General features: G+C 35.0%; 1 protein-coding gene across 1 annotated transcript; it reads right to left on the reverse strand.

Moving 5' to 3' along the window:
• Positions 1-2: 2 nt before the first annotated feature.
• Positions 3-13,799, reverse strand: LOC104468500 (exocyst complex component 1; the record flags this gene model as incomplete). The annotated part of the gene is made up of 10 exons (XM_010082653.1): positions 3-152; positions 922-1,116; positions 2,614-2,813; positions 4,936-5,119; positions 6,246-6,474; positions 7,021-7,097; positions 7,572-7,682; positions 9,480-9,643; positions 10,767-10,811; positions 13,694-13,799. Coding segments are annotated over 10 exons (1,461 nt in total), but the record flags the coding sequence as incomplete, so codon positions are not given.
• Between the last annotated feature and the right edge of the window lie 1,236 nt (positions 13,800-15,035).

Below are 15,035 nucleotides of genomic sequence, written 5' to 3' on the forward strand. Positions count from 1 at the left end.
TAATGAGACTGTGCAATACTGGAGCAGTAGTCTAAAATATCCTGTATAGTAAATTCCATAGTAATTCCTGATCCAGGATAGCAGCGAGCTATCAGCCCTTCAAAGTGCTTGTATTGTCGTATAAACTCATCTTGCATGGAATGCCACACAACCTGCCAAAGAAAAAAAACCAAACTTCAGGAAACTGGGACAATACATTATATGTGAACTACAAAACATTGGCTCATTAACTGATTCTCAGTTCAGGTGTCATTTTAAAACTAAAGCTTGCTAATAACAAAGTTCAGTAAACTGAATTGCTGCATTAAGAAGAGATTGAAGTTTTTTACCCATTAAGTTTAAATATCTAATATTTACATGACTCCTACCAAATCTACACTGCAAAGCAGAAAATAGTAAAGATGAGTAAGTTGCCGTAAAAAATTGCTTTTGTCTTTAAAGAGCCTGAACCAGAACAGTGCTACTAATTCACATTTCAGACTTTAAAAAGCTGTTAATACATGCTTATCTCTTAAATCTACTTGTCATTTATTCCAGTGAGAAAGTTTACAGAGTATAAGAAAAGACTTACATCAGAAAAGATGTAATTGAAAGTATATTCTGCTGTAGAGTACCAGATAAATTTCCTATCAGGTTAACAGTTAATTTAAATCTAGTTCTCTCCCAGAATATTTTGCAGAACAGGGATCATCCATTAATGGTCAGCTAGGGAATCACAGAGGAAGTTTATTTCTAAACTCTACCACTACAGTTCAAAACAATATTACAACAAATAGACAGGGATTATAAAAGACTCTGCTCAAAATTAATGGTTTTTCAGAGTTATGCTGAAGATAGGCACTTCTTACAGAATACATATGCAAAATTAATAATAAAAGCCTTTCTGTAAACATAAGGTTTTTAAGCCATGATTTAGTTTACCTGAAGTAAGTTTTCTTCTTCACAGAGATGTTTATCTACCTTCTTGTAGAGATTATCTAATCCCTTCTTCACTTCCTTACCAGGATATTCCTTTATAACTTTACGAAGCTCTTGTTTATTAAAAGCCAGTTGATAACTTACTTCCTCTTCTCGTATGCCTTGTGCCACACGAGCTTCAACACCTTCAAAAAAATGCTAACGAACAATAACAGTGTTAATGATTATCACAAATCTAAACTAATTAACTTAATTTTACAAGCATGTGTGTAATTAAGTCTTGATTCTGCTTGATGACTGTTGCATGTTCCCCCCCCATTTTTGTCTTTTAATTGGGCACGAAGTAGTGCTCAGCCATAAACATTAAGGTACAGCCTAGGAATACAGCACTCCATAAGTACTAGCGTAAAACTGCCATCACATTTCTAGAAGCAATCAAGCTTTTCTTTGCAACGTTATAACTAATACTGAATCAGCCTCAATATCCTCAGTTAATGAGGCCGCAGCCTGGTAAAATACTGCATCTTTTGGATAAGCTAAGTAAGCATCTGACTAGGAATTTCTCTATTTAAACCATAATTACAGAACAGCAATATTTGTTCAAAATTGCCATCTCTTCTCACTGCCACACACCAGATGGCTCAACATAATAAAAATGGAGGGAAGTATGCCTATAAACTCTGTGTGTCTCTCTACATGCATGCTAACTTTATTCATAGCATGCACATAGGGTGCTATGTTTTGAATTTGTGGCTAAAATAGGGCTGATAACACACCAGTGTTTTGGTTATTGCTGCACAGGTCAAACCTAGCCAAAGGGTATTCCATAGCATGTAATATCCTGCTCAACTATAAAAATTAGGGTTAGAGGAAGGATGCATGCTTGTCTTCAAGGTGGCTCTTGCTCAGAAACTGGCTGGACATAGTCTGCTTGCTTGCAGGAGCTAGTGAGTGACTGCCTTCAAATCACTTGTTTTCTCTCTCTCTCTCTTTTCCCCTGTCACTGATTAAGCTGTCTTTATCTTAACTCCCGGATTTTCTCGCTTTTGATCTTCCCATTCTCTCCCTTGTCCTGCTTGGGGAGGGGAGAGTGAGCAAGTTATGTGGCCACTTAGGTGCTGGCCGGACTCAACCCACAATTGTCAAGCAGCAATAAAGCATTTTAATTTTCAAAAAGAGAATACATCTAAGACTTTCCAGAAAATTAGTGTCTGAAATCCTGCTTTTATAAAAAGCAATGTACAGTGGGAAACATTCAGTAAGCAGAACTGAGTCTGAACCTGTCAGCATTCAGTTTAATGCTTCGTTCAGCTTCAGACATAGAGAACTTCCCTAAAACTTTTCTTGTTGTTGAACAGTTCAGAAACTACAGTAATTTTCTCTGCCACTGAGGTGGAGACAATTATCCCAAAGCTCCTAATTACTTTTCTCCTCACTTTTTCCTTCCTTAAAACCACTGGTTTAAGACAACTGACGTTTAGCCAGTACTATTTATTGCCATGAAAAAACGGGTTATTTTCATCCAAGACTGTTACTCATGAGAGAAGAGTACTCTTGCCAGGTATGCTTGAGTCTAAAATAATAAAATAGAGACTATGATAGATTCAGTGATAAAGAGATCAGATAATGCAAACTAAACATTTGAGAAAGACAACTCTGTACCATTTAAATGCATATAAACTCAAATATACTTACATTTAATTTCTCAAGAGGCTGTCCAAGTGAGTAGATGACATAAGACTGAAGATGATCAGTGTACTTCTGTTTGGCTTCTTTTTTCTCAGCCTCAAGACAAGAAATTTTCAAGCGAGAAAGTGTTGCAAAAATGTGATGGAAGTTTTCCATCATGACCACATCTCTGGGTGTTTTCTGGCTTTCATTAGCTACTTTCTCAACTGAAAGAAAAAGAAGCAAAATACTTAAAATACCAGAAGGACAATCGAATTCAGAAATTATAATCATAATACTGTCAGAAAAAGAATTATGGATTTTATGCCAATGATACTCATTTGTATGAGTGATTGCCATAATCGCCACTAAATAAATCAATACCTGAGAGCCTTCAAAAGAAGTAACAGATATGTAAAGGCTCTAAGACCATGAAATCTGTATGCCAAAAAGTCCCTTATAAAATGATACAAAATAGTGGCTACATATGGTCATTTATGTAAGTGAGAAACAACCCACATTCTGTGGAGGCTTACAAGCATGCTTTCATTATCCCTAATAAATTTCATGACAGAACTATTTAAGAAAAGTCTCATTCCCCTCTTTGCTAAAACAAAAATCTTCACTAAGGTGGTGGGTTTTTTAAAATGTACTTCCCAGCCTCTCAGTTTTTGCTTAGCTTATTAGTTTTATGGTCAAAGTTACTATCAATTTCCAAATTTAATAAGCTTTCATACTTTCATTCCCCCCCAAAAAAAACACTGAGGGCAGGCAAAAGAAATTCTACCTATCATTCCCATATTGTGCCTAAAAGCAGGCTGAAAGAGGATGGCTTCAACCAATAAAGTAATTAAGTCTCTATGCCCGTTCATCCATTAATCATTTTGCTGAGACTACCAGGATACCCACCATGAAAATTATCCTGGGCACCAGACTATCAATGAAGGTCACAAATTCATTTCAGTCAGAACGCTGAAATGCCAACTAGGAAAAGTCTGCTACTGCCAATTTTATTCTTTGCATACACTTTTCTACATGCCCCTCCCCAGTTCTACCTGAAGAAATACATCTTTCTGACCCGTCCCAGACATTACTTGTAAATTAAATATCCTACTGCAGTAAACATACTGCTTACACTGATTTTGTACATAATTTTGACTTTGTTTCGTCTTCATTCTTTACTTCTATCCGTTATCCTCCCTGTTAAGTTTACTTTGTATTTGTCTGAAACAGATTCTCCTTTCTTCTTTGGTGTTTGGCATAATTTTAAACCCCCTTTAAAACATGCTTTTCTAAATTCTTCTTGCACTAGTTATTTTACCACTGTATAGTTTTGCATGTCTGTTGGTGTTTGCTTAGTTTTATCACTTGCACAGTAAATTCTTAAGGACAGAAAGGTTGGGTGCAATCAAATAAAAAACACTTTCAAGATTTACTGTCCTATCAGCTGGGATGCTCCTGCTGACTACATATGGACTCTAGCCTACTGTACTGTGAAGCAATGTCTCTTCACAGTTTCCTAATATGATCAGAACCACTATGCTGTAACTTCCTCAGACTAGCTTTATTGCCTCTATTGTCTCCTCTTGCCCAATCTTTCCCTCAACAAGAGGCAAGTCTCAGTGGTTGGGAATTACTATACATGGGGTTGTTTGAAAATCTGCAGGTAAATCAGCACAGAGAAGCCTGTCCATCTGTGTCAACCCCATTTTAAAAGCAAATTACAATTTTCCAGAGTTCATTGGCTTGCATATTCTCCCCTGCCCTCCCCCCCAGCCTCCTTTTTTTAAAATTTTAAATAAAACCAGTAGAACAAGGGAGTTGCTGTTCTTCCAGACTACAGCTGGGAAAATAGGGAGGACTGGAGAAACATTCCAGTGTGTCAGGCTAGGACACAAAGGACCTAATCTGCCAAGAGAGGGTCAAATTCATAGCCAGAAATCACATGATTTATTTTAGACAGGTCTATGAAGATGAACGGTATTAGGGCCAAATCCCAGGGATCCTATCCAGGTTCATCTCCTCATTTAAGCTACACTGGGGGAGAAAAGACAGGAAACCACTTCACATTGAGCGTGTTGTGTTGCTGCCATCTCTTCTCTCCCTCCAGTGTCTTAACCACTGCCCTCTGTCGTAACTGAAAGTTACAAGTATGTACAAAGGGAAATAGTTACAGTTTGGTCTTAAAAAGTGTATTACAATCAAAAGGTTTACACTTGCTCTCCTACTAATAGAGAGAACCAAAATTTCAGCACTTCAGTCATGTGGCTTACAATAGTCTTAAAAAAAAAATCTATACATAGGAGGAAACAATAATTTTAGTAAATATGACAACCTCAAAAGACCTACCACTGACAAAGACAGCTCTAATAAGTTTTATGTAGGCTTTATCTAGATCTCCTCGTCGTTCTGCATTTTTGAAAATTGATTCAGCGAGGGCTGCAAACTCTTCAAATTCAGCAACAAATGGAAGGATGCCGACTTTACTCTTCTTTGAGATTTTTACTTCGTCCATCTGCTTCATTTGATTACTCTTAAATTTAAAACAAGAACAGATGTTAGCCTCTAATATATGACTCCAGACAATTAACAACTAGTAAATGAAACTAAAAATGCAGACATACTGAAAAACTGACATCTATTCAAACACTGAAATAATTTAATCTATTACCTTATCTACTTAGTAAGCTTATCTCCCTTTTCACCCTCAAAAATTCATTAAGAAATAAAATAATTGGAAAGACAAAAAATGGGCAAGTCTTCCAGCTTTTATTCTCCTTTGTTTACTTAGTGTTAAGAAAAAAGAAAAAACCCCACCAAACTTATCCACCAGAAGCAATTAACAATTTGCAGTCTATAATCAAAGAAGGAACTCTGCTTTTCTCATTCAGCCAAGCTAACAATTCCTTTTGCTACAGAAGTTTTGATAATCTTCTGCTGAAACTTTGAGTCTAATTCAAAAGAATCAGCTTCAAAATACATGAAGCATTAAATTGATCAAGAATGGTCAGCCTTATTATGTTGGCCTAGAGTCAAATTACATTTATGACAATAAAAAAAGTTATACCAGCAACTAGGTTTTCACCAAATTTGCCATATTTCATATAATGGTCATACTGTATTAAGCAAAAGGAAGTTTCTGACAGTAGAAGCTGCCTCTCCTACTGCCAAAAGACTTGCCATTTTATCTAAGCCAAGTTTTTATTAAGTATGAGATGTAAATAACCAACACATGGAAGGGCTGTCTATTTGGCATATTATGCTCAAAGGGGAAAAGCAAAACCTACCTAACTCCATGAGGTTTTGTCTTGGTAAGTAAAAAAGGCAGAGAGCTACAGTTTACTTGACTGACTTCAGTAATCTCAGCAAGACTACGAGTTTAGAGAAACAACTAAAAATGTCACAGCAGTGAGTGAGGGGTCATATTTCTTACAAATAGCTAATTATAGAAGAAAATTGGAATGGAGAGGAAAAAGAAACACAACCATCAATTAGTTTAACTTTTTTGAAGGTTTGGCCAGTAGAAGAGCAATAAAGTTACTCATTTTCACTTCAAATTAAAAGCAAAACTTTAACTATAAAGAAATGCAAAATCAAACTGAGCAGGAGTAGGCTTCCTATATTATAGTTACCTTAATCAGAATAACTAGAGAACTTACAATGCATTTATCAAAGTTCCTTTTGACAGTCACCAAAACATTTCCAAGTGTTGTGCTGAGAAAGGAAGCTGGGTCCACATTTTGTGCTGTCCATACATGATGACTCATTTTAACTAACATATAAAGGGAATTAAAGCTATCAATCTTGTCCCCCAGCGCTATAAGATTATTCAGCTCAGGTTCAATACAACGGAATATTTTTGTCATCATTTGTCGGATCATGTCCTTCCTATTAAAAATGCATAAGAAAAATATTACTCTGACAGTTTACTAGGCTATATTACATGTTCTTTGATAACATTTTTAGGATAAATTTATTGGCTATAGTAGTCTCATTTGCATTCAACAAGTCTCATGATTTTCAGAATGCTGCTAAGGGAAGAAATGCCAGTGCTACACAGTAAAAATCAATAGTCACAAGGCATAAAATATTCCAAAAAATATTTTCTGTGTGGAAACTGCTATGCACTCAAATTCAGAACTTTGCTAAGCATATTTTCCAAAGCATATTTTATATATTACAGTGCCTAGTTTCACTTTGCAAACTATTACAGAATTAAGCATCTTTTTTGTACTACTATAGACAGAAACATCCATCCTAGATACAAAAATTTTTATATTTATTGACACATTCAGTGTCTAGGTAAAAATCAAGAGTTCATTATCCATTTTCACTGAAAGGGAACAATTTGTGATTATAGAGAAAAAAGTTTTATATGCCAACTAAATTCACATGTAGACTTAAGAATCAATAATAAGCAATAGCAGCACATACTCAGATGATACTGTTTGTGGAACACCAGAACTATATGAACGAAATAACGTTCCTCCATCCATTTCCTCTGCTTCATTCTGTAAAAATAAGGAATGTATATAAAGGAAGCTGAAAGCCTGTCTCCAATCCTATATATAAGTGATAAGTATATCGGACAAAACCAACGTAATTATCAGCTTGGTTTCCCACCCTCCCCCCGCAAAGCAGCAAATCCAGTAGTTTGTAAGGTACTGGTAGTTTTCTGGTCACGTTCCCCAGAATACAACAGTATCCACAATTACTACCCATTGCTTTCCTGCACAGCAGGATGAAGGGTTTATTGTGATCTTATAAGGAAACAAAGCCATGGCAAAAGAAACATGTCGGTCCATCTTTAATAATTTTTGTATTGGTCAGGCAAAAACAAATATTCTGCCGCTAATGGAGAAAAGCAAATTATTGATCACCTGGATCACATAATTGCCAGATAAATTCAGAAGTTAGATTTTAAACAAGTCCCTTATGAGGCCTGTTCAATATTTTTATTTCAGTGACAGAATGAAGAGTCATACCATTGTTGTTCCCGAGATGCTCTGATGTTGCTGTAGTTTAAAAAATTTACTAATGAAGTCCTGTTCTGCCAGACACAGAGGCTCTAGTTCACTTAATACTTGCTCGAAAATCTAAAGAAAGCCAAATATTTTATCAACGCACTAAATAAATGCTATGAACAGTTAGTAATACAAATTTTAATTGTTTGTTGCATAGGATTTTATACTTTCTATCTTCAGTAAGCTTTACAAGGCCTATTTCTACTTAACAGAAATGGAAACAGCTTGTACTTGTATCTTTGAAAGTGCTACATGCATCTTCAACATAGTCCCTTCTCATCCATATAACACCGGGAAGAAAAGAACAATCTGTGTTTTTCCACAACTAGAAGTTTTCTAGTCACAGCCTGAGGAAGGACTTCTGTGGTATAATGAAAACATTTGCATTTAATAGTAAGTCATGGGTTGTGCCACTCTCTTTTCTGCCTGCGTTGCTGAGATGAAGATGATAAAATTAAAAGCCTCAGGGAAGAAAATCAGGTAAACTGTGTATGTAGAAGATAACTGCTCCATAGAAAAAGTTTCTGCACAGCTGCTACAGAAACCAACAGCAGATTTTATCCTGAAATAGAAGTATTCATCATGATTTTTAAATTTAATCTAAAATTAAACACTATTTTGGCAATAATTCATTTAAAAAATTTATTAATACAAACTACTGAAATTGTAAGTCAGGCATTAGACATACAGAAGTATGTTTATGTATGAATCTGTCATCTGTACACAACACAGAATTTTCTCTGCAAGTATTTAAGGCTTAAGACATGCAATAATTTACATGAAACCAGTCTGGCCACGTAGTAAATCCACACTACTGAATATTCCCCTAAAAAAAAAAAAATTGAAAAAAAACCTACTAGGTCAGCTCAATAGCTTACAGCTCTGTATACTTTAGTCATACTCACATGTCACCAATGGCTCCGAGATGAAAGTTGGAGTTGAAAAAATCAGCACAATACTTGTATATAAAATTGTTTTTAAAAGTTATTATTTTAATTTTAGACAAGCTGATGCTACAGGTGTGTGATAACTTAACAGTTAAAATTGTTTCAGGCATATAATATTCCCTCCCAGAAAAAGATTGAGCAAGGATTTGAAGAAGTCAGAAGAAAAATACTCATTTCCATCAAATAATTCAACAGAGAGCAAGAAAATTATTTTTTATCTCACACTTTGATAACAGCTCCTTTTCCCTCCATAGTACTGGAGTGTTAATTCCACAAGAAGTGAGGAGTACTGTAATTTTTAAAGTTTCAGGAAAAAAAAACAAAACAAAACCCAAAAAACTCCAACAAACAACAGATGCTGAGGGCAGCAGGTTTTTAAACAGATGCTGAGGAACCCCCAATAATAACTTAGTGCCATTGGTCAAAGCTTAAAACTGATGATAACTTTCATGTGAAACCAGGATAAATAAAATTTTAGGGCCATGCTTAAGTCCTGGATAAAAGATGATTATGCTTTATCTTTCACTTTTGCTTACATACTGGCAAAATGCAACAGAACACATGAACATTTGTATTGAGAAAAATAAAATCAGTTGAAGAATCCATCAGTTCAGTTCTTATTTGCTTAAAAATGCATATTGGGCTTAAACTTAATAGACCATTTTTTATGCTTGACATTCTTTAAAAATCACACACAGCACATAAAGGAGCTAAATGGCATCTATCTTATAATCAGAGAATAGTATTCTGATCTGCATATTTCTTAGAAACTGTCTTTATTAGATGTGTGGTACATACTGAATTTGAAATTGACATGTTTTAAGATCTAAACAGTATATATTTTTAAACCACACAAAAATTATATGCAGGAGGCTTCCAATACAAAACTAAACAGGAAACCTATGTAACATTTTGCCTTTACCTTATCAAATTTTGTTCTGTCAGCCACATCAAGGTCAGAGGCAGACATGTTTCCCATATCCAACAGTGAGGATGACTGAGACCTACGGTTTCCTGAACTCTGAACAGAGAGTTTATTTAGGCTAGAGGTAGATCCAGTCAGTTTTCCAGAACTTCCATGAAGACCTGTGAAATAGAGACATTATGAAAGAGGGAAGTAAAGGCAGAATAAAATACTCAAGAAGAACAGGTTCATTAAGATCAAGAGTTGCTAGTAGTCCTACATTAAAACCAAATAACTCAATTTTTGTCTAAGCAGCAAATGCTTTTGCTATAAACACATTTTTTTCTTGTTACAAGGTAACTGAAGTACTTCAGCAAGTTTCAAAGTACAATGTAGCGATATAAGCCCTCATTGTATAGTATGGAAAAAGGTAAAAAAGGAACAAAGCTTTTGTGAAATGCAGGAACACTGGGATAGATATTCTCCTTGAAAACTTGGAAGCAAAGACCACTTACGGTCTTTGTGAATGTACTTTGGGCAAAGGCTGCCACCAGCAGAAGAATTAATCCACAAGAGGGAAAAAAAATTAAAAGCTTTATATATACACAGGCACTTTTTCATCTTGCACTTGATCTTTCTTGTCAACGTAGTTTGCTCCAGCTATTTTGCTAGATGTACAACCCCATAGTAACTCTACTAATAATGCTCCCCGCTCCTTTGAGCATAATTAACATTCAGACATTTCTTTCTGATATTGTGGGGCCTTCTCCTAGGTGAGGAGCATATTTTATTTTTTTCACAAATTTCAGAAATGTTGGAACAGAAAGGAAGAATCTACTAACAAAACAGATCAAGAAATCATCAATATTTGACCTCCATGTAAACTTCTCAGATATCAACCACAAAGAAAAGAAATCTTGCAAGTTTCATTTAACTGCTATGTTGGTATCTAACCTAGGGACACAAGACAAACTCTGTAGATCTAGTAAAAGTTGTTACCTTAACCTACTGGAAGAGCTGGAAAACTACCACAAGTTCTCAGGCACAAACATATTTTTTAGATCAACTAGCAGTGTGGGAAAACCAAAAGATATTGCCTTTACCTGCAAACCTTTTCAGCTTCTATGCTGGGCCATTTTAGCCGTGCTTCATTTTTGCCTTTCAAAAACATTGATTCTGCTAACGCTTATTTCATTCTGAATGGAGTGCTTCTGTGTTAGGGAGATTTTCCATAATGCAGCACTACATCTTTACATTGACACACATGCTTTGACAATACCAACTAATGCAACTAGTTATACTCACTCTCAGTTTCCTGTTTGACAGCACTTTCTTTTCGAGGCAGTGTAGCTGGGATGGATTAGGTTGCAAGCATCAAAGACAAAGACAAGTTAAAATGCAGTTTGCACAAACCATGCACAAGATGCAAGTTAAGCTCTAACTGGAAAGAAACATGCAGAGAACTATAAGCAGCAAGTAACTACATTGCAAACACATTTAGTTGGAGAGCTACTATCGTAGAAATTAAGTATCTAAGCTACACAGAAAACAGAATAAGTTTCTAGGTGTTAAACTTTACTTTTTTTTTTTAATACAGTGTGTTCAAAGAACATTTTTGGTAACATGTATTTAAGTTCTCCCAAATTGAGAAGCCCATTAAATTAGGGTTTTATTTGTCAAAGTTAATATTGCAAAAGACTTGGTTTGCAAGATCAATCATATTGGTAACAGACATGAAGAAATTAAAATGTATTTATGCAGTTTTGTACTGAGTCAGAGATATTGTCCACCTCTTCAATTTAGAAAACACACACCAATACTGTAAAATCATCCATATCAGCAGTAAGACTGGCTAACCTTTTCTGTTGTTTGCAAATCAAGATGTTTACACAGAGAATACATCTTTTGTATTCATTCTGTACCAAAAACTGATCACTGCGAATTCAGAGAGGATGAAAACAACAAATATATAGTTAAAAAAATTACAAGGTTTTTTTTTTTAAATTTTCCTGGGTTTTGCAGAATGAAAGTTACCTCAAGTGGACTTCAATATGAAATTTAGAACAAATGGGCATTTGTTGTAAACAGAGAATCCCTAACCAGTAAAAGGCATTTGCATACATACACTAAAAGCAATATGTGGTATTAAGATCTTGATGAGGATGGATGCTACAAGCCCCCCAAAATGGAGCAGGCAAGCAGAACCTACTGTAATAGAATGAGTAAATAATTCTAAATGCCACAAACATGTCTTAAATACCAGATGTTCTCAAGTAGGGAACACTACTGACAATTAAACTCGAATTTAATTCCAGCCTAGTTTTTAGATCTTGGGAGTTTTGGCAGTTTTAGAATACAAAGGTTTAGGCCTGATATATTTGGCATATGCATCTGTAATGCATTGGTCCCACTTCTTCAGTGTCCTCAATTTCCAAATGCATGGGAATACGTTACAGAATGTGAAGAACTACAGGCAAAGATCAGGCCCTGGACAACCAGGGGAGCCATAGTGGCTTCTGAGAAGCCACTATCATATAAGCATATGACAGTAGTAGCACTCATTCCCACATTGATTTTATGGTATTTAAGTATCAAAGTCTTGGCTTCATCAGAAAAAAAAAAAAGAAAAAAACCAACTTAAGACAAGTGTGAATATTCATGACCCAGATTTTTTTTGCCATAAAAATGCAGACAAAGAACCTTGCACTAGCACAAAATGCCAGAATTCTCCCAGCATCCCCTCTGCGTTTAAGGCATTCAAACAGCAATGCTATTCCCAAAGCACAAAAAAGGCAAGAACACACACCAACACAGCTTGGAAACAGGTCATCTTTAGTGTCTGAGTACAACTGGAGCGTTATGCACCTAGACTGCTCCTTAAATAAGTTTTCTATTAAGAAGTGATGTATTTTGAATTAATGTGCAACTAGTAATTGTACAACCACTACCTTCAACATGGAAGCCTTTGAAACTACACACTGTTGTAAGCCGTTACAAAATCAATACAATTGCACAAATACACAACAGAAGTCTTCTCAAGGTGCAGCTCTTATGTTATAAATTGAAGGTCCTCTTTCTCCAAAATGCCACATCACTCCATAACATTTACAGAAGTTAGGAAATTGCTACAAAAACTGTCTCCTCACAAATGCAAATCACAAGTGCCAGGAGAAAGTGTTTAGAATGTTTTAGAAATCAAATTATATTAAGATAAAGTGTTTTGTTCTTGCAATAAAATAACTTTTCAAGATTTATGAGTTTAACTGTTCTGACGACACATTATGGCACCACTTGCTCTCCATGTTCAACAAGTTGCCAAGACTTATCTTTCCAGCTTCCCCCTCCCTCAGTCAAGGCTCACCCCTCTCCTGCTTTCTTCCTTTCATTACTTTTTTTTTTGTTCTTTACTGTCAAACTTCAAAGCATAAATTCAGGGCCCAAAATAGGCTTGACAGGATTTACTAAAGCTGGACATCATTTCTGAATTTGGAAACTGGTGAACTGTGGCAAATACAAATATTTTAATCAAGTTTTGAAACAGTCCACTTTAAAATACAGAATAGCCAATATATAAATACACCTGTATCACTGTTGCATTCTAAGTATTCAGGTTATTTTTTTTTTAAGCTTCACTTCCATACTCACACTAAGCTATTTAATCCTATCAGGAATACATACTCCCTTAAATTGAAAGAACTACAAGTTAACCAAGTATGATTTCTAGTCTCAGGCTACATAGGTAAATCCCACTGAAAACACTATGAAATACACGAGTTTCCTTAGGGAGAATTAGCATTAAAACTAGCTTCTTCAAAATCCACCCAAAACTTATTAAAAGTAGAGTAATAGCAGAAGGAACACACACACATGCTGCCCAAGCTTTCTTTAATTACAAGATTTGATTTTTCAGATTTGGTCCAGAAATAAAGTGGGATAGTTCAAGTAATAAAATGTGGTTGGTAGTTTGTTAAAAACTGAGTGTAGATTTGCAAATCTAAGAAATAACATACTTTGTCCTTCTATCTTGACCAATTCTACAAGATTTCAGTCGTGCTACTTCAGCCTTGTGGAAGTCAGAAGTTTGACCAATCATACTTTTCATCCAATTTCTTCCACCTTGCCAAAAGTAAACAATTTTATACCATTATAAAATTGGCCCTAGGTGCAGTAATGAGTATTTTACAAGCAAATAATAAGATTCCAAGCAAGACATGTGCCTCCTGGGAGCTCACCAAATTTTTTTCCTTCTCTGGTTGTGCCCGTCATCTTAATCTTCGCAACTTCAAAGAAATCTTTTATTTCCCTTTCATATAGTCGTGATAAATAATCCATATAATTCTTGAAAGAAAAACACAGTTAGTTAACAGGCATACATATTGACTTTGTTCTGTTAAATAGATCTTAAACACCAGCAAGTATGTAAGTTCTGCTAAATAACAAACTGTTTTGGACTATTTATGTATATATTTATGTAGCATACACAAAAATATATTCGTGGTATTTAAGCAGGTTATATTCATTTTCCTAGTGAGTTCATCAAGCATCAGTCAGAAACTGCTACTTCTCCTCCATAAGGAAAGATAGGCAATGTGGTACATACAAATAGGATTACTAGTGGTAGAGCATCACAGAACTCAACTGAAGGGTGGAATGAAGAAAATTCAGCACCATTCTCTCTAGCCTTTTTTATAAGACTATTACTATGCCCCCAAAAAAAGCAAATAGGATGCCATTCTTTCTGAGTACATGACCTCCTTTATTACCATTCTCACAAGGCAAACAAAAGACCAGAAAACTTTGGGAGGCACAAACTCTGTGTGCCTACTTATTACAAGATTCAATCAATCCCAAAATAATTTGTTTGCAACACTGCAAAAAATAAGCTCAAATTTTAAAAAGACGAGAGGCAACAACTAAAATAAGTTTGAAGATTATCTGGTTTGTGTAGATTTTTTATATTTACATGTATTCTAGTGCAAAAGTTATAATATTTTTATTTATCGACAAAGATCACCTAAAGAATTTTCCTATGTTCTTCAAAATTTTGTTAATTAGCACACATAATACATAAATATGTAAGTCACTCAATTTTTTTTATTAGAAGATCATAAAGATGTCAAACATTCATTGACCATTTGCCTTACACTGAAGGCAAAAGACGAACAATTTCAAAGCCATTTCAAGAGTTTAACTGAAATTTTCCACAGTTGAGTTTTTAGGAATGACAGTAACTTAAAATAAAAGACTACTTGTTCTGTAAGGACTAACCTTCCCTTGACTTCTATCTAAAATTTTTCTATACTTCTAGAAATTTTTTCACTCCATGACAGTTTTAAACAAGACAGTTAAAAGTTACATATATACAAAGACAAAATGTTTCTATTTAATCTACTTTAAAAGAGACCTCTGAAGTTTTTGATATTCCCAAGTGAAATGAAGGTCTGTTGAAACAAAGATGTCACATAGGCAACAAGCACGTCAACATGACAATCGCTTAATTATTTTTCTTACTAGACTGTAAAATGGCAAACTTGTTTTACATAAAAATTAATCATAGAATCACAGAATGGTTTG

Source organism: Pterocles gutturalis, unplaced genomic scaffold (assembly GCF_000699245.1).
Source record: "Pterocles gutturalis isolate BGI_N339 unplaced genomic scaffold, ASM69924v1 scaffold49504, whole genome shotgun sequence".
Classification (NCBI taxonomy): Eukaryota; Metazoa; Chordata; class Aves; order Pterocliformes; family Pteroclidae; genus Pterocles; species Pterocles gutturalis.